Source organism: Syngnathus acus, chromosome 2 (genome assembly GCF_901709675.1).
Source record: "Syngnathus acus chromosome 2, fSynAcu1.2, whole genome shotgun sequence".
NCBI lineage: Eukaryota > Metazoa > Chordata > Actinopteri > Syngnathiformes > Syngnathidae > Syngnathus > Syngnathus acus.
This window is the reverse complement of record NC_051088.1, coordinates 7,567,834-7,586,692: the sequence shown is the minus strand read 5'-3', so window position 1 is coordinate 7,586,692 and position 18,859 is coordinate 7,567,834. Positions and strand designations below refer to the sequence as shown.

At 38.9% G+C, this 18,859-nt stretch overlaps 1 protein-coding gene across 3 annotated transcripts in view; it reads right to left on the bottom strand.

Moving 5' to 3' along the window:
* nphp4 (nephronophthisis 4) overlaps nt 1-18,859 on the bottom strand; it is a 99,222-nt gene that overhangs the window by 45,450 nt on the left and 34,913 nt on the right. For all 3 annotated transcript variants that reach the window (XM_037279771.1, XM_037279762.1, XM_037279776.1), the window contains 3 exons: nt 4,738-4,947; nt 3,919-4,042; nt 224-276 (listed from right to left, as the gene is read on the bottom strand). In XM_037279771.1, coding sequence (XP_037135666.1) covers nt 224-276; nt 3,919-4,042; nt 4,738-4,947 — 387 coding nt within the window. The remainder of the gene's footprint in view (nt 1-223; nt 277-3,918; nt 4,043-4,737; nt 4,948-18,859) is intronic.

The window sequence follows — 18,859 nt, the reverse complement described above, 5'->3', positions numbered from 1 at the left end:
TGGCAAAAAAAAACATAGGCGGGCAATAAGATGACCAATCACGTTAACTTCAGTTATGAGGTTTAGGGTTTGCATCTGGACTGTGGAGTACACATTAACACTTGACGTTGGAAAAGAAAAACCTTGGTAAAACAGTGCTCGGGCAATTTCTGCCAAAAGCTTTGACAAACTATCAAAATAACACGATAAAAGTTCAAATGAACTAGACCTCAATGTTGCTTACCTTAGGGCCCCATGGTGATTCTGGAGAAAAAACCTCGTGGATGTCATTTTGACCTGCAAAATATATGTGCAAAAAGTTGTTGAATCATAAAGTAAGCAGTGACCATCTCAAATTAAATCTGTCACTTGAACTCACATCTTTACCTCTTGCATTCTGAGCTAACAACCACAACGGGATACTCTTGCAATCAAAAATCAAATAATTGGAAATGGAATAAAAGTCACTGCCATTACTTTAAATATGTAGCTAAAATAAACTATAATGAGAAGATGCCAAAACACTGCATTCCGAGTATTGCGCTAACATGAATAGTGGTTTGTATAAAAGATAAATATAAATCCACATTACACCAAAGTAGAAAGTGCAGAACGCAGTGTGAGAAATACTAAAGATATTTGAACCGAGTAGTAAATGTATCCACCCTGAAAAAGGGTAAGATTTAGATGTCATTGTGAGTTTTAAGTTCAACAATGATTCTTCCTGAGGTATTTGGTTGGTCGCCATGGTAATTCCGGAACAAAAGGTTTCCCAGCATCTTTGTCCTTCCTCCTACTCTTTGTCGTGCTCTGTGCTGGAACTCGAATGATCTTTTGGAAATTGCTAGGTCTGCCCGCGGTGTCTCACTGTAGCTCCCATCTGTTCAGACAACATGCACACAGAGCTATGCTGGCTCTCTGTCTCAAACTTACGCTTGCATTACCGCTCATCTGAAGATATTTGGCTTGAGGATGTTCGTTTTCATTATTTTCCTTGCCAGTGGGGAATGTTTTACCTGATCAAGATGGACTTTTTTTTTTAACTGAGCTAAACTATTGACAATACATACAAGCTCAGCAACAACAATAAGACATTTCTGCTCCTACGTTTGTAATTCATTTAAATTTTTCCTTGGCGGAGACTCCCTTTTTCCATTTTTCCTGCCATATTTGCATCCATCCATCCATTTTTCTACACTTAAGCTCATTAAGATCATGGAAAATGGAGCGTGTTACAGCACACCTTGTATAATATTTGAAGTCTTGATTTTTCATTTAATACTCATCCATTAGTTGTGAATGATTTGGACCTTTTTCCAAGAAAAGTCACTTAATTTTTTATACTTCATTTCTACAATATAGGTAATAGGATTCAAACCTTGACGTGATATTACAGGTCTTTTTGGGGGGCTTTCTGTTAAAAATGCTACTTTTTTCTTCAATATCGGTATTTTATTTTAATAGGAATACTTCATTGTCATATTCAGTCAATAAAGACCTTCTAAGAGTTATCTGAAAGAAAAACAAAAATACAAATTCTATCCATGCACGAACATGCACAAAGCCAATAATTATTCAGTGTCTGGAATTAACAAAAGGCAGAGATCATTGGTTTTCCCTCTTAACACATGCTTGAATCATTCAGGCCACTTGGGCTTTCTTCAGAGAACGCTCTGCTCTGCATGGGCCCTTGAAGTGGACCCAGATCAAGACCATTCTTTTCCCCCACAATAAGTTAACAACCTTATTAAAGGGTCCAATCATTGAGCATATGGCCAGGCTCGACTCAACTTATTTGAGCTGTCATGGGAGATGAGTGGCTGTGTGTTGTGTTTACTACAATTTTGATGTATTTACTGCCAGATGCCAAGTACAGAAAATAAGCAGTTTGGGCTTCAATAAGAAATGCAGACAGAGGCACATTTATCTTCAGATGTGTGCAGGATGTAGAATATCTAATAGGGATTTTAGAACTTGTAGTTCAAAAGTTATTTTGGGAGGGATATTATTATATTGGGAACGATAAGGAAGAGCACGCTTGGTAATATAAACCCAGCAGCTTTGAGTAAACCTCCAAGAAAACGTGTAAAGTACTCAGTGGCAAGGTTTTGTTCTACTGTCACATAGCCCTCTGTTAAAACACTTTTATGTGAATTAATAGTATCAATCCATCATCCAGATAGCGGGTATGCTGGAGCCTATCCCAGCAGTCTCTGAGTAGTAGGCGGGGTCCATTGTGAACTGGGTGTCAGCCAGCATCAGCCGGTTCCCTCTGTTTGGAGGGATTATCTTTTATAGTTTGTAACTCCTTTTAGGCCATTCCACAGTGACGCAGTCGCTAGCGGTAAACTCTTTCTCCAGTGTTTCTGCAAAACCTCTCTTGGCAATGTTAATGTTCTTTTTCAGCTGGTTTTGCGACCATTTGTACAGTATTTTGAAAGGTGTCTACCTTAGCCTTCCTGAGTGTCGGAGTTTGGCAGTGAACCCCCATGTTGAACGAGTTAATTGTTTTTATTGGGACACGTCCTCACAAAAACTAATGTACGATGTCCGTATATTCATTCAAGCTGCCAGCTGAAGTTTCGAAGCCAGTCATCGCATTCCAAACAGTCCTGTAGGGCCGGCTTTGCTTCACTGGTCAACTTTTCACTGTTTTCACTGCAGCTTTGCACGTTTAAAATTGTGCTAGTATATACGTATGTTGTGATTAAATGGATCTTAAACAGTGGTCAGACAAAGGACCACAGTCTTTCAATATTCCAGCAGTAATTCAAAATGTTGCTTTCCTTGGTGGCACAAACAACGGGCTGCATATACCTAGGAAGTTCATGGGTAGCTTTCGCTGTTACAGTCACTTAGCATAATGAAGTTTGAATCTGAGTGCATTAGTTTGAGTTTTAGTGCGCGTCTAATAAAACACTAAGGCTACAAAGCTAAACCACCACTGCAGTTTATTGGATCAGTTTACGAAAATTAGATACTATATAAGATAACACCAACAGATCACCACATAAACACACTAAATACTGAATGGTAATTGGAGTATTCTTTTGGAGTTCCCATTGCAACAAAGTAACTTCAATGGCTGCCATTTCATTAGATTGCAATTAACCATTATTGTTTTTTCAAGCAACATTAAGGCATGCTTTGCAAAAATATTAAACAGATCCTAGATCTTAACCATTTTTTTTTGTAAAAACGTCCCAAGAATCAACAATTATAGCACACACAGCATCGCCTGCTCTAAACAGCCATATTTACTACAGTCAATTTTGGGGGACTTCTTTATGATGCAAATTAGCCACTGCTCATATAAATTTTTGTGAATGTTGACTAAATTGTGATGTAGTGTTAATATTTGTAATTCTTATGACTGCTTATAATAATTTTAGACTATAATAATAACAACATATACCTTTTTTGTAGATAATTAAACCAAAATAATTTAATGTTTTATACAAATACATACAATTATTATGGCACACAATTCAGCGCGTTGGCATGGCCCTAACAGCAGTTCCACTTATCACATGATACCCATGTAAATTTAAATGCCAGGCCCAGACTTCTGTTGATAAAATAAAATATGTTGTCAATGACTAGCTCAACAAACAGGTCATTGGGTTTAATTCAATAATTGGTATCCAAATTTTAAGCTGTAACAGGGTTGGACTTTGGAAGAGTTGCTTTGTATAAGCCAGAGTTGACCTCTTCGACATGCACGAGAAAGACATTTTAGCCCAAGTGTTTGCACTTTGACTGCAGTTCCCGTAAGCCTCAGTCATGGAGTGTGCTCATCCTCAACACTGCATAGTGGATTCTGTTTTACAGGACATGCCAACTTGAGTGAGGTGAAACAAAATTATTTGTCATTACAATTATATTAGTTAAGCAATGGAAAGAATGAAACGCATCTGCAAGAGATGAGGCGACATTTACTTTGAGTGGGCGATGAAGATGAACGTCCCTGACGTGATCCATCGTCCAACTTTGTTCTCACAGACGTCTTTGGACTGGATGTCGTTTTTTCTGAACTGGGGGACAGCCGAAATTTGATCATATCCTATAAGGTATACAAGTTCAACATTTAAATATTGTGCGGAAAGTTGAAAGATTATGTGTTGTAAAATTTGTCACAAATGATACAGGCACATTACAACAGAGAAAGGTGTGCCTGTCCGTCTTTGGCAGATAAAAATTAATGATGGGGTTCATAAAAAAAATTAACTCCCTCGTCTCTTCAACCTCTATAGAACTTTATAACCCTAACCCTAGTTTGAAAGCCTAGTTAGAAACCCTAAAATTAGTTTGAAACCGTCGTTGGAAACCCTAACCCTAGTTTTAAAACCGAGTTTGAAACCCTAACCCTGGTTTAAAACCCTCGTCGGAAACCCTAACCCTAGTTTGAAACCCTAATTAGCGATCGTAAAACTTGTTGGAAACCCTAGTGGGAAACCCTAACGCTAGTTTGAAAGCCTAGTTAGAAACCCTAATCTGAGAAACCCTAAAAGTAGTTTGAAACCCCCGTTGGAAACCCTAACTCTAATTTTAAAACCTAGTTTTTAACACGTGACACTTGTGCAGGTGGCCCAGGCACCCCCTTTGTATCTGTTCTGTGCTATGCTCTGATTGGTTAGTCCTGTGTGGCTTAAGAAAAGCAATTCGGATACCAATATTTTCCATATTCTAGGCCGTTGAATGCCTGCAGCACCTTTCTTTCTAGCTGCTTTCGAGCCTTCGTTCACAACAGTGTGATACCTGAACTGTGCCTGAAGTTGAGAGTGGTGCAGCGCTCTCAGTTGTGGCCGAGTTGTAAACCATGAGTCCAAGAGGGTTTGGCTTTGAACCCCCTTGTAGTACCAGTTCTGTCTCTTCCCCCTTCCAGTTTGGCTGCTCGTGGAATGGGCACAACATCGCCCAACGGAGGCACTGCAGGAATGCTGCCCGGGATGTTGATGTGGCAGACAGCTGTGTGATTGGAAAAGACACGGCAACACAGAAATTACTGACAATGAAATCAATAAGCTTCCATATGCAGTGTTGCAACATCAGTTTATGCAACATATATATATATATATATATATATCACACGTGAGCTTGTTAGCCTGCAAAATGTGGACCGGCGTTGGCGTCGAGTAGACTGGTGGCCGGGTCATCTCTAAAGCCGGCACGCACTGCGGCAAGCAGAGGAGGACCGACTAATGCCAGAAAGACAAGGTGTGTAAACTTCCCCCCCAAAAAAAGTAATAATCACAATAATTCAGTACTTAAATGTTTTTAACACTTGCAGTACCTTCAAACATATGTTTAGAGATACCGTATTTTCCGGACTATAAGGCGCACCGGACTATAAGGCGCACCTTCAATGAATGGCCCATTTTAAAACTTTGTCCTTATATAAGGCGCACCGGACTATAAGGCGCACCATTAATGCATCATGTCAGATTTTTAATCCAAATCAAATCATTCTCCATTTTATCTTTTTTATTTCACCTTCAGACGCAACAAATTACTTTATAATCACAAAATAATGATCCATAGTCTTTTTGATTCATGATTCATAGTCTTCAGCGGGCCACTTATGACTGATTTCATGACACAATGCTTCGGGCCAGTTTAAATTTAGGAATTTGGTCCATATATAAGGCGCACCGGACTATAAGGCGCATGTCGGCTTTTGGGAAAATTTTAGGTTTTTAGGTGCGCCTTATAGTCCGGAAAATACGGTAATTGAAATCACTTTACTGGATCTTTAAGCAAAAACACTAACTGATGGAATTCTTGAAACCAAGCTAAACAAATGAAATGCTCCATAAATATGCGGTATAAATAAAGTCGTATTGTGTTGTATCGTATCGTTCAGCAGTGTGCTTCTCCATAGTGATGCCAACTCTGGAGCCGGCCAGGTAAAGAAGCGCCATTAGACTCCCCCAGTGCAACAAACGAGCGCCAAAACTGCCTGCCATTCACAGCTAAGGAAAACATTTACAGAATGTGACAAATGACAGAAGGTGATCCTATCAGAAAGTGACAGGCCTGGAGGGAATATAGGGAAGCACTTGTAAACTGCGGGCCAAAATGTTGGACGCAATTGAGCTTCTGGGACTCAGGAGGCCTATCCTGAAAAACAACTTGAAAATACAGGGGGCAAATTGCTACTGGAAACATAGCGTAAACATAACCTTGAGGTCGCAGTTGAGCTGCAAGCATTCATGCCAACATTAACTTATGGAACGTGGCGAGTATAAAATAAAATTTAAAAAAACCAGGTACCCAGAAACAACCCACACTAGCATAGGAAAATAAAACACAAATTCCACACAGTAAGGTCGGAGCTGATATTTAAAACCTCGAACCTGAGAGCTGAGCTACTTTGAAAAAGGCAAGCCGAGAAAGGCCGTGACAACCCGCTTATCTGATTGGATGGGACACATAGGCGTTTAAGCAATGTAGTGTCAAGGAACGCCGCTCTACACCCAACTTTGATTCATATGTTTTTATTTTCTTCCTTTCAAATTATTAACTTTTTGTGTGATGAGCTTGTATGTTTGTCCAACCAACCAACCAACCAACCAACCAACCAACCAACCAACCAACCAACCAACTTTCTCTTCCTTTCAAATTGTTAACTTTTTGTTTGATGAGCTTGTCCTTTTGTCCAACCAACCACTCAATCAATAAGCAAACAAGCAATCCTTCTTGGTTTATTATTGAATCAAAATTGAATGGCTTACCCATAGATGTCTGCTTTAAAGATCTCCTCATTTAGTTAATTGAAAAGAAAAAAAATCTTGCTTCATAATATGGACTCAAAATATGAGTGAGTGCGGAAATATTTGGAGAGCCTGTGTCTGTTTGAAAATTATCACCACTGAAAGTAGTCATCATGTCAGCTATAACTAATTATTGTTAAATGTGCGAGTAATGGTCAGAATTAAACTTGGCAGGCATGTCCTCAATTGTCAAGAACAATTTAGTTAAATAGTACAATCCTGACTGTTTCATTTTAACAGGGACAAATTAGAGATGTTTATTTCAAATTGATGTTGAGCCTGAACGAACACACACAAAAATATCATTCTTGCATTTAACATCAACATTTAGCTTATCAAATGTGACACATTCTAGCACTGCATTAACACATTTCTAATGGCACATTCTTGTATTTGGGTCTATTATTTCCAGTATGAAACTCAACCCACATTTGGATGTGAAAGGCAAAAGTTTAAATTGCTGGAATCTGGGTTGTAACACTCTGTGTGCATATATTTTGATGATTTAATAGTTCAACTCTAGCCCCTAACCTTAAGTGCAAACAATGCCTTACTGGCACAATTCTATTTATTTCCACATTCTTCGGCAGTGCAAAAAAAAACTTGCTTATTTTTCAATCATAATTTATTGTACAGTATTGGCTTTCTAAGCACAGCAAATAATTATTTAAACTGCAATTGTTGCATTCACCCTCGATATAGGGAACCTTAAATCTCAGTCACACAGAGTTAAGGAAAGCTTTCCCGTGGATGAATATGATTCACAGTCTGCCCCGTTGCACCTATACTATAAAAATCGTGGGAAAGTAAAAATAAAAGAAAGAAAAGAAAGAAAGAATATGGGGTGAAAGATTTACGTCCTCCACAAGGGACCGCAGGCTTTTGCTGAATCGATTAATAAGCTGGTCAGCTTCATACAACTTTAATCAATCACAGGTAGACTACACAAGGCGCACAATATACACTACACAGCCATCCTGATAGTGGCCATTGTTCAAAACAAAGTGAAACCCATCATGGTTCACTCAATAGCATTGAGTCCGTTTTTTTTATTTTTTTTACATGAAAACCATAAGCATTTGCTACGGGTCATCAGTCAAAAATGTTTTAAAAAAAAAACAATAAAAATAAATGTAAAAAAAAAACTATGCCGGAATACCATGCAAATCACTAGCGCCTTTGGTGATCCTGACATAGATGGCAGCATACGTCCTCATATGTGCTGCTGTATTACAAATCTGGAAAGAGATAACATCAGCTCTCTGCATAAGAATGTTTAAGAAAGCGGATGAGAAGCATTTTACTTTGTCAGTCACAGTAAAATGGGGAGCATCAGTATTTTTTGTTGACTCAGTAAAAGCTTATTCCACACAAGTGGACTAAGCTGCCAACAGAGGTGAAGTCAGCCCCTAGTATAAATACTTTTCATTCACACCTTTGGAGAAGGCTTTTTTAAGCATTTAAAATCAATTTCACTGTCAGTTTAGAAACCTATTTTTTTTTCCTTTACTTTGCTTTTAAATGCCCTTAAATATATTGTTAGTGCATGTGTGTAATTGTCGTCAATGTACGTTCTTTTAAAAAAATCTACATTTGTTAAGATAGTAGGGGCATGCAGAAAAAACTACTCTAAAGAAAGTTTTGGACTTAAGGATTTCTGTATATGTGCAATTTAAGCCATTACGAGTCTAAAAATGGTTTATCAATGTTATTTCATCCATTATAGCTAAGGAACACGAAGGAAGTACCCCATCACAGGGATTTTTTTTTCCATGGCTATTTCTTTGTTAATTAGCAAGATAATGCAAAACCTATTAAACAGATTCTCCAAAAGTGCATGTTTAGCACTTTCTTTTATTCCTTTGTTTTTCCTTTTCCTGTGCGCAATGCATGGATCCAACCATTCATCACGGGGCAAGCTGGAGGTGGGGGTACACTCTGGACTGGTCACCAAGCCCATCACAGAGCAGATAATAGCTCTAAACAAGCATTCACACTCACATTTACACCAATGATCAATAAAGAGTAGCGTACGGGTGTTGGGAATACGGAGAGGCGGTGGGGGATACCTGAAGAAAACGCACAAACGCATGCTAAATGTCAGACCTGAGAGGCATACAATGACAACCAATTTGTAAAATGCTTGAATCCTTACAACTAAACTTAGTTACTAGCAGGTTTAAAAAGACAAAAGAAAAGACATGCTGACTGAGTCAATGATAAATGTAGGCAGTTGTTTTTTGTGGGTACCAAAAACTGAACAGACCTATACAAAAGCAGGATGTTAAATGTAGTCCACCAATACTGTATTATACAGGCCATTATGTAGATACTCCAGGGTCTCCATGGAAACTACTGAGAAGCTATTCTCTTTATGTCAAGCCTTGAGAACCATCACAATGATTCCTAAGCTGTTATTCTTCTGTTTGTTTACATACGATGAGACTCTCCAGCGCTTCACACAAATTAAGTAGCAGAGAATTGCAAATCAATATTCAATTCCTATGGGGAGTTTGTTCGCTTCAGACTATAATTTGACCCTCAACCAGTAAAAGCACAACTCTTTCACTGAATTGGAAAAGCAGAAGTATACAGCAGATCGCAGCAATGACTCAGTGAGAAGTGCTTTCTGCTGTTCAATTACTTGGTTAGGGATTAATATGACACACTGTATGAAATATTCCACATGCATGTTTTCAACATAATATATATATTTTTTTTTTTACTGTTACAGTTCGAAAATATTATGCTACGCAGTGAAACCGGTAAAAATCCTAAGGAGCCCGATTAAGTCGTACACGTCAAGCATAGCAGAAAAGAAACCTTGAGCAACGTGACTGTCTAGCACACGAGCGATCATTCACCTTGTATTATTCAATGAATTTGGTACTGTGTAGGAGTTATTCGGGGGCAGAAATGCTGGCTGAGCTATAAGAGAATGCGAGAGACAAAGAACTAATCGGGGGCCCTTTCTACATGGTTGCCTCCAGCGTTGGAGAGAGAGCTTTTACTGTCCTACACTTATCGCACATGTTCAGTCGCCTGATCATCAGAATGAGAAAACAGTTTTATGTTCAATACTTGCTAAGAGAAAATAAGTAAGAATATGAAGGCCGAAAGGGGCTGTGGGCTAATCTTAACATTTTCACAACTCCATCTCTTTAAAACATGCATTACATGTACATCCATGACTTCAAGCAAGGAATAACATATTCATAATCAACTGACGGGATCTCTCAAAACCAGTGTATCCACATTGAAAGGAAAAGACAATGGGGGAAAAGAGAAAGAATATCCTTTTGAGAAGAAAAGCTCATAGCGGCACGAATCCGCTATCCATTTCAACGCTTAGTTTTTGTACTGGGGAACGATGTGATCTACATATGAACTGCATAAACCTCAGAGAGCTTGGGGTATGAAACAACAGGATTAAAGGAATCTCACAGGGACTGTTTACTTGTGGTTTCAGTAAATAAACAGGGATAAGCGTTTCATTCAAAATGGGGTTAAACTCACATGCAGGCATGTAATCCATGCGCACACAGTCCATGGTTAGTCACACACAAAAGCTGGAGGATGACAATGAGAAGTTGTGCGAGTGGAGGTGGTGTTTAATGGCATTATGATTTAAAGAATATACTGTAGGAACCAGCTCTGATGCTCGCACATGTTGGCTTGAAGGGTTTGACACATCCACAAAGTAACAAAGTAACTCTAAAAGTCTCATTTAACAATACCAGATGCAGACAGCTTTCAATCGTTTGTAGCAGTAAAATACAGAGTATTGTGCATCCTCATCTGTTACTTTAGAGCAGCGATGAGAGGAAGCTAATTACGTGCAAGTCAAGTCATTAACTTCTAATTTCACTACACTACAAAAATAGAATATAAGCTAACGAGTTATGGTATAACAAATTAGGTTTAAACAGCTGTCACAACCGTTAACTCAACGTTTTGATGCAAGGAACGTATCTTGTATCATGTAAATGTGAATAACCCTGCATATACCGTTTTTTTCCGTGTATAATACGCAAAATTTAACTAATTTATTGTCCTAAAATCTGGGGTGCGCATTATACATGGGTACAATCTTTTTTAAAAAAAAATTTTTTTAATTTAATTTTTTTTTTTTTTTTTTTTTTTTTTTTAAGAAAATCATGGTACTGGTACGAGTATTGATTTATGTATTGTTCTCTTCTTGTCATGTTGTGAAAGAATGTGGGTTGAATAAATACCGAAAGAACAATAGTGTGTTTGTACTGTGCACTGGTCATTTCGTCAAAGAAGGGATAATAGTCCTCTTCTCTTCTTGACTGACAATGAATGTGATAGTTTAATACAATCAGCAAATAACAAAATGCGTATTACAGGTAATATTTTATTTCACAAAACTTTGCCTTGTTCCTTCCGTCTCTGCTGTTCACTTCAAACACGCTCCATACGAACGCAATGCTCTCGTATCAGACGCTTGCTCGATCACCTGCTCGTTTGCTGTCACAATGTACCCTACACAAATCCGAAACATTTGTTGCGGCTCCGAGTCACGACGAGGGGCAAGTTTTGGTTTCCAAGGGTGTTTTTATTCCTCTTCAACGTCTCTCCCATACAGAGCCGCCTTTTTCACATGCCCGCACGTCACTTTCCTCTCTTTTCATCTGATCGCGGTGGTGCCTTTACGGGCAGTCGGAGAAATCAACGCCAACAAAAAAAATACATCCAGCCTAGTTAAGACCATACCAAAGACTATAAAAATGGGACCCATTGCCTCCCTGCGTGTGTGACGATCATTGGGACTTTAAAAAAATAAAAATAAAAAAAAAATAAAAATTGGGTGCGTATTATACATGGGTACTGGCTTTTTTCCAGCATCAACATGCCATTGTTAGGGTGCGTATTATACATGGGGGCGTATTATACACGGAAAAAAACGGTACTTACATGCATACATACATACATACATACATACATAAATTCTATTTTAACAGTCATAAGGTTTTACTCAGCAGAAAAGGACGAAACTTTTAATAGTGCATGCAATTGGGGAGGAATCGGAATAAAAATACCAGCCTATGGCAAAAACAGGGAAGCACCAATATTTCTCACAAAGTTACACTGAAAACAATAACAGGCAATGTCACTGCTCATGTAATTGCTCCAACAGGCAAAACATTTGCAAGGGGAAGAATCCATTAATCTTGTTTACAAATGTAAAACACATTTTTTGAGAATTCTTAGAAAAATAAAATCTATGTTTCAAATACTTGCCGGGTTGGAAATAAAGACTTAAGATCTGTGAACTGGAGCCAGGCCCCCTCAAAAAAATCATCAAACTTAAGGAGGAACATAAAGGACAATGGGAAAATGGGGGAAAACCATCCAAAGGTAGCAGACTGTGAATTCTGAGTCTAACACAGCTGAAATTCCATTATCCCTGAAAATGGGAGGAAGAGGGAGGAAAAGTCATTAAAGGGTCCAATATTCACCATCTACAAGGTCAAGTACGACTTGTTCCTGAACTCCAAAGTGACACTATTAATGTTAGATATAAAACTTTAGGGATGGAGCTGGTTGCATCTTTTGAAGCAGAAAAGAACTATAGCTCCAGCTTTGTGTTGGATAAAATGATAAGACACGATGAAACAAAGAGTTTCCTAGAGCACAGCGTGAATTAATCCTAAATTAGGAGGATGTGAGCACTGATGGGAGACTGGGCCTGACCGTTATTACTATTACCGCATGTCTGTTGGGTTTTTCAAGTCATTATTTCAGCCCAGAAGACTGCAGCGGGCACCAGCCCAGGGCTCCTACTACTGTACTCATAGTCTCCACAATGAGAAGCCCTGGAGGGGGGGAGCCAACTCGTGCTGAGATCATTAACTTAAGAGCACTAAACCATTCACATTTTCATCCATCTGCATGAGTAGCTCAAATGAACCCAGCAGGCTATATACTGTGCTGGGAAAATTAGACTTTGCTTTCGATCACGGCTTCAAGGAGACGCTTTTGCAAGGCATGTTTAATGTTTTCACTTCATTAGAAGTTTTGGATCTTGAAAAATTAAAAGAAATGGAAATACAGAATACCCCATCTACAATCACCACTGAGATCATTTAGGAAAATATATGAAAATTAGAAAAAGTCAGATACGAATCAAAGGGCTTTTCATTTCTATTTTTAAAAACCCCTGGTTTTGGAAATCATGTCCAGATCTCCCATCAAAATTCTATACGACATGCAATATTGTAGGAAGTTTTATACTGTGTTATGCCGAATTCAAGTGACTCATCATAGCAATTGTGCAAAAGGGGCGGACTAAGTCAGTAATTTAGCTTACACAACGGGCACCAATAGTGAGGAAATGCCAAGGCTACAACTCATGTAGACTGTAGTGAGGTTCCACAAGTCTTAACCTGATATAAACGCAGGCTACAAAAGCAGGGAAATTCACAAGCAAATAAATAAGTAGTTAGTCGGGCAATTGGAAAACGAGAGGAAATCAGCACCAAAAGGCCATGTACGATGTTCTTTTGCTTTAAAACTGCACAAGGGACTGACAGACTAACAAGTAACAGTGGAAATAGATTTTTCGCCAGATGTTCAAGCCTCGAATGGCTCCAAAATGCCACCAGCCACTTTGTACAACTGCCGTTATCATTCAAGTCGGGATTTAAGATCCTCGAGAGTGCGAGCCTGACCTAAGTGTGCGGTGACCATCCACAAATCAGCGATTCCATATGCAAACATTATCGCCACTGTCTGTCTAGCTTCTAGGGGAATGCATTCGTCTGGAGAAAGATGGCACTGCTGGCAGATTGTGACAGGGTACGACTCACTCTGGGCCTATCATGAGGGGAGATTGATGTACTCCTCGGTGGGGGGGGGGAGTCTGACATTCATTTTAATTAGGCAGGCGAAATATTGTCTCTCCGGCATATATATAACCTCCTTTGCCATGTAATTCAACTTTTCCTCTTGATGTACAATAGGGAATAAAAAAAGTGCCCTGGGGTAGGACTGACCGCCGAGGAATGAGCGGCAAGCAACTAAATATAACACTTCCAAATCCTGATGACATTACCGTGTTGAAGCTGTTTGATTAACATTTAATTAACATTTACATGGCATTTCACATCAGAGACACAAAATATAACAGGTTTCTTTGAATATGAGGTCAACAACGCTGGGAGATGTTTGTGGGGGATGCAGTGAGATACTATGTGGTCAAGAAAAACAGGACAAAGATGGGAGTCATGGGTTGGGGGTAATCGTATAGTAAACTAGGCTCTTTAATGAGCATGTTATTGCAGGAGCTTTTCACTCAGCAAACATCATTAAGAGCTGCAGGGCCCCTACGATCACTGTGTTTACACACACAACCAAGAACATATCGCACATTTTTCGGCAAAGTGGCAATACCATGCCGCAATGTACACAGCATGTTACTGTCACCAACCAATTAAAACGTGGCCCAGAGGAGAAGCTGTATACGGCAACACCTTTAATAAACTTCGCCACTGGCCATGTCACTGCATCCATCTCCACAACCACACGTGTGTCCATAAACCAATTGATCTCTGCTATTTGTGCTGCAAAGGAACGTTTACAGGAATTTATCCATGTAGGTAATTAAGGTGAGATTCATTGATGGAATTAGTTTCCTATGCTAAGTCTGTTGTAAACTGGGTGTAATGATTTGAATTTTGGTGGACAATAACTTGGTTCACTCACGCAAGTGCACATAGCTCAGCTCTCACACTTGTGAATGTTGTTTGTTACGATATGGCCCATGTGATTAAATGCCGATACTGCAGAGTGTAGTCTGCCTTTTGCACTTGCCCACGATCCGCAACCTGTGATTTAGGAAATGGAAGGACAGAACTTAAATTGTCACATTTGTATTGAAAAGGTGCTTATCGTGCTACAACTACTGACCTGTTACGACTACACACCTGAAATAGAGTAAGGTCTTCCTGGCTGCCGAAATGAGTAGCAATACGGTTGAATTCAACATTACAAAAACGTTATAACGTGTCATTTAGGAGGTTAGAATAGGTTGTTACAGTTGGCTTATACATTTGAAAAGATGGAGGAAGCTCAACGCATCAGGTGCTGTATTTAGACTTGTTCATTTGTTTTTTCTTTCTTTGATTCAAACAAGTTAATGAATTTGTTTAAGTGCCCTCCTCCTTACTTTCCTTGAATGCCCATTTCACTCCATGTTTAAACGCCATTTTGTGGCACACAGTGAAAAAACATTTAGCTTCTATGATTTTTTTTACACTTGCCTTGAAGCATAATGTCTGCAGCAACACATCCTCCAGTTTTCCGACAGTGATTCATTGCGCAAATCACTCAATTATATTAAAATCATGTTCTGTTCCCATCCGAACGTCTGACTTGGAATTTGTCATTTATAATCAAAACCAGACTGAAATAGAGGATTACGACCTTTTTGCTATTCAGCGCACTCAGTGAAAAGAGGCTCGAGTATTCAGCCTACTGATGATTCTGTTTTCAATGTGTTGTATGGCTGCCTTGTGTAGCAAACAAATGATAGAGATATTGCTCTCAGTCCCATTCTCTGTCTGAAGAAGCAAGTAAAAGTAAAAGCAAAAGGGCACAATAAAGAGGAGTTTGAAAGGTCACATAATAATGCTTGGACTTTCTTAGACAGTAATCAGAATTTGCTGAGCTTCAAATCCAGTCAGGGTTGAAGGTGAACATATGATGTGCTTGACAGGCACATTCATTAATGATTTGCTTAAATGAAGAACCCATTTTGACAGGCATCAAAAGCTGTCACCATCCAAGTTTGAGAGAGTTGCCAGTTATGTTCTGAGGAAGGAATTTGGTGCTTGCTAGTCTTTCAAGCACAAAAGACAGAAATGAAACAAAGTGGACCTTTGGAATAGAGGTCAAACAACTTACATTAAATTGAACGCAAAATAAGCAACAACAAAAAACGTTTCTCAGTACATACGGTTTCTTTTTTCTTATATGACATTTAACAAGGGTAAAATAGATGAGAAGCCCAAAAGGAAAACTATAATGAAGACAATAGAATGAAAAAGTTCAGTGTTACTCCTCAGAGAAATCATGTCACTTTTGTTTTTGTTTTACGCTGGAAAAGATGTATACCACCTTTTATACTTGCACGATGATCAACAATGGTAAAGTGTAAGGTGAAATTGGAACCATAAATTAGATATTTCTCAGTGAGAAAAATAATCCAGTTTATTTTTATGTACTTGTGTACCGTTAGCTTCAAATCCAACAAAGTGGAGGCAGTCACTCATTCCTTGTCTCAAAACTTTGGATGAGTGCAGCTATCTCCTTGCCCCATGGCAAATTGTGTTTTGGCAAAAAGACAAAAAGTAACAGACGAGGAGTATCTCCTGCCTCCATTTATCTTCCAGGGTTCCATGAGTGATGAGCTAATGAGTGTCATCAAGAGCAAAGCAGACAGCAATACGCCCCAACCTTTTGACTAAGACCGCATACAGTGTGATGTAATTGATAGGCAGCATCAAGCACAAGAGTAGGAAAACACTTAGTGACACATTCTCACACTAAGTGCAAGGAACATATCATATCATTTGACATGGAATGATAAAACCAGGGAGGGCAGCCCAGATGCAGAAAAAAGAATCACGACAAACAGATGACACAAAACATAAACAAGACAAAAGAGAGAAAGAGCAGGAAAAACATGAGCCAAAATCGTGAGAATGAAACAACAAAAATCACACAGTGACGAGCTTAGACTACGCATTGGAGCCGACAGAAAAATCCCAAACGGTCACTGTTGTAGCTGATTATGAGTTGGAAGTGTCGTATTCTGTGTAGTGACATAACCAAAGACTGCTGATCTGGCATCTTGGATGCTTCAGGACCACCACACAGAAGGTATGGTGTGTCCAAAAAGTTTTGGTAGGGAACAAGGATTTCCACATAGTGTGACATGGCCCTATAACCTGTTTTTAGACATTGACCATTACTGTGACAAAGTAAAACGCTCATTACTCTCTGACCAGCGTACACTAGTAGTTCTCTTTTCTGCTCAAAATATTGGCACTCACCGGGATCGTGCAACCATTTTAATGATTCCTTGTTTTTTAACAAAAGAACCAAAGGATTTATCTTTTTTCAATTTGATGTATTGCTTAGCAGTGACAATAGAGGCATTATAGTCTCTGCTATTCTATTTTATTTCAAATACAATGGTATGTGCTATTCTGTTGTGGTTATAGAAGTTTTTTCGCTGTTCTGCAGCATTGGCAGATCTATTGTACGTATTTATTTACTAGTTTGTTAGTACTTCCATTCAAAGCTACACAGCACAAGCAATTCAAAAATAATAGAGCCAACAGCCAATACTCATCACCATTATGAAGTCAATTGGACATTGACTGAGTGGCCTTGGAATGCAAACACAAAGTGAATTGCTAGTCTGTTGTACCTTTGCAAGAAAACAGCAGCAAAACATTGATTGTGTCAAATGAGGCTTAAAAACTAGGGGTGTAAATCGCGGGTTTTGTCACGATACGATATCATATCGATACAAAGAAGCACGATACGATATTTGCCGATATCTTAAAGCCTGCTGTGATTCATTCACGATACATCACGATATAGTGCTCCACGATCGATATTTTTATTTATTTATTTTTTTTTTTAAATAAAAAATATAGAACAATATCCTGATTTATAACAATTCATACGCAAAATCAACAAGGTACTGCAAACTCTTTATTTAGGAGATTACAAGAGTATTGTAGTATACAAAGTGCTTATTTTAACACTGAACTTTATCAAATTCCTATATTTTTTCTCATATAAGTAAAGAAAAATGAATATTCTTTCTTTTTTTGTAATACCATTAACTTTAAAGTGCATTACTGAACTATTTATTTACAATAATTTTAATTGTCCGTTGAGCCATCTTTTCTTTGGAATCCAAAGTGCTTCCAAACGAATGACTTGAAGCCCAAAGGGGAGCGAATTTCCTCGTCTTCTTGGACACTAGCCATAGCACCAGCCCAGGAGCCGCGTAGTTGTCGGCTCCCCTTTCACGTGCCTGCTCTGCTCACAACACAGCACGCCGCGTACTGCTCCCGGAAAGAGGAAGCAAGCAACAATGAACTGGATTTCAAAATAAAGTCGCGTCTAATGTCCGAGGTCAAACACGGCGATATAAATCGATGTTTACGTTTAGCATCGATGCCAATAAATCGTAGAGCATTATATCGATTAATCGATGTGTATCGATGAATCGTTACACCCCTATTAAAAACACATTTCAACAAGGCCTTGATTGGTATTTGATGACGTAGTAGCAGCAATCAGAGCCAGTCCCGTGCCAAATAACAAAAGAGTTTCAAGCAGCATGAAGTATTGTTGCCTACCCTGAAGGCAGAGCTCAGCTCAGTCCCTATTAAAGCAAAGAAAAAAACTGTGTCACATCTGTGACAGCTTGTCACAGCACAGGGACATGAAGAATGTCCCATCGCACTTCTCAAGGTAGTTGAGTGACACATGACGCTTTTTTGACACCGTGCAAGCTTTATCGTCAAAACTCACTGTGAACCTGAGTGTGATTTCAGGCATCACTCACATCATCTCCAGGAGGGAGCGCTTATCTTGCTCTTATCACAGTACACCCAAGGCAGACTGCTGATTAGAAATACAACACATGCATACAGCAACACAAACATTCCACTCCCGCACACAACCTAAATGAAGCACCTGTAACGTCCCTCAAACGTCCAGGCCTTGGAAGGTCACAATGGTGAAGTCAAATGATTGCATCTCATTTGCTCACCCAGACAATCATTATTTACAAAGCAATTGTTTGTGATGTACTGTAGATTACAGTATTCATTTTAATGCTCTCCGCTTTTTGAGATACATCGTATTAGACACTCATTGTCATTTTTAAATTGTGTTTACCTCATCTGCAAATCTAACATTGATATTTGGAGGAGGGGAATGTGGAGCACAATTTCAAGACTGCTCATAAAAGCTACAACACCGCCTTCTTTCTGAAAAGCGAGCTGGGAAAGGCAAAGGTTAAAGAACTGAAATGCCAGTTGATATATTAGAGCCAG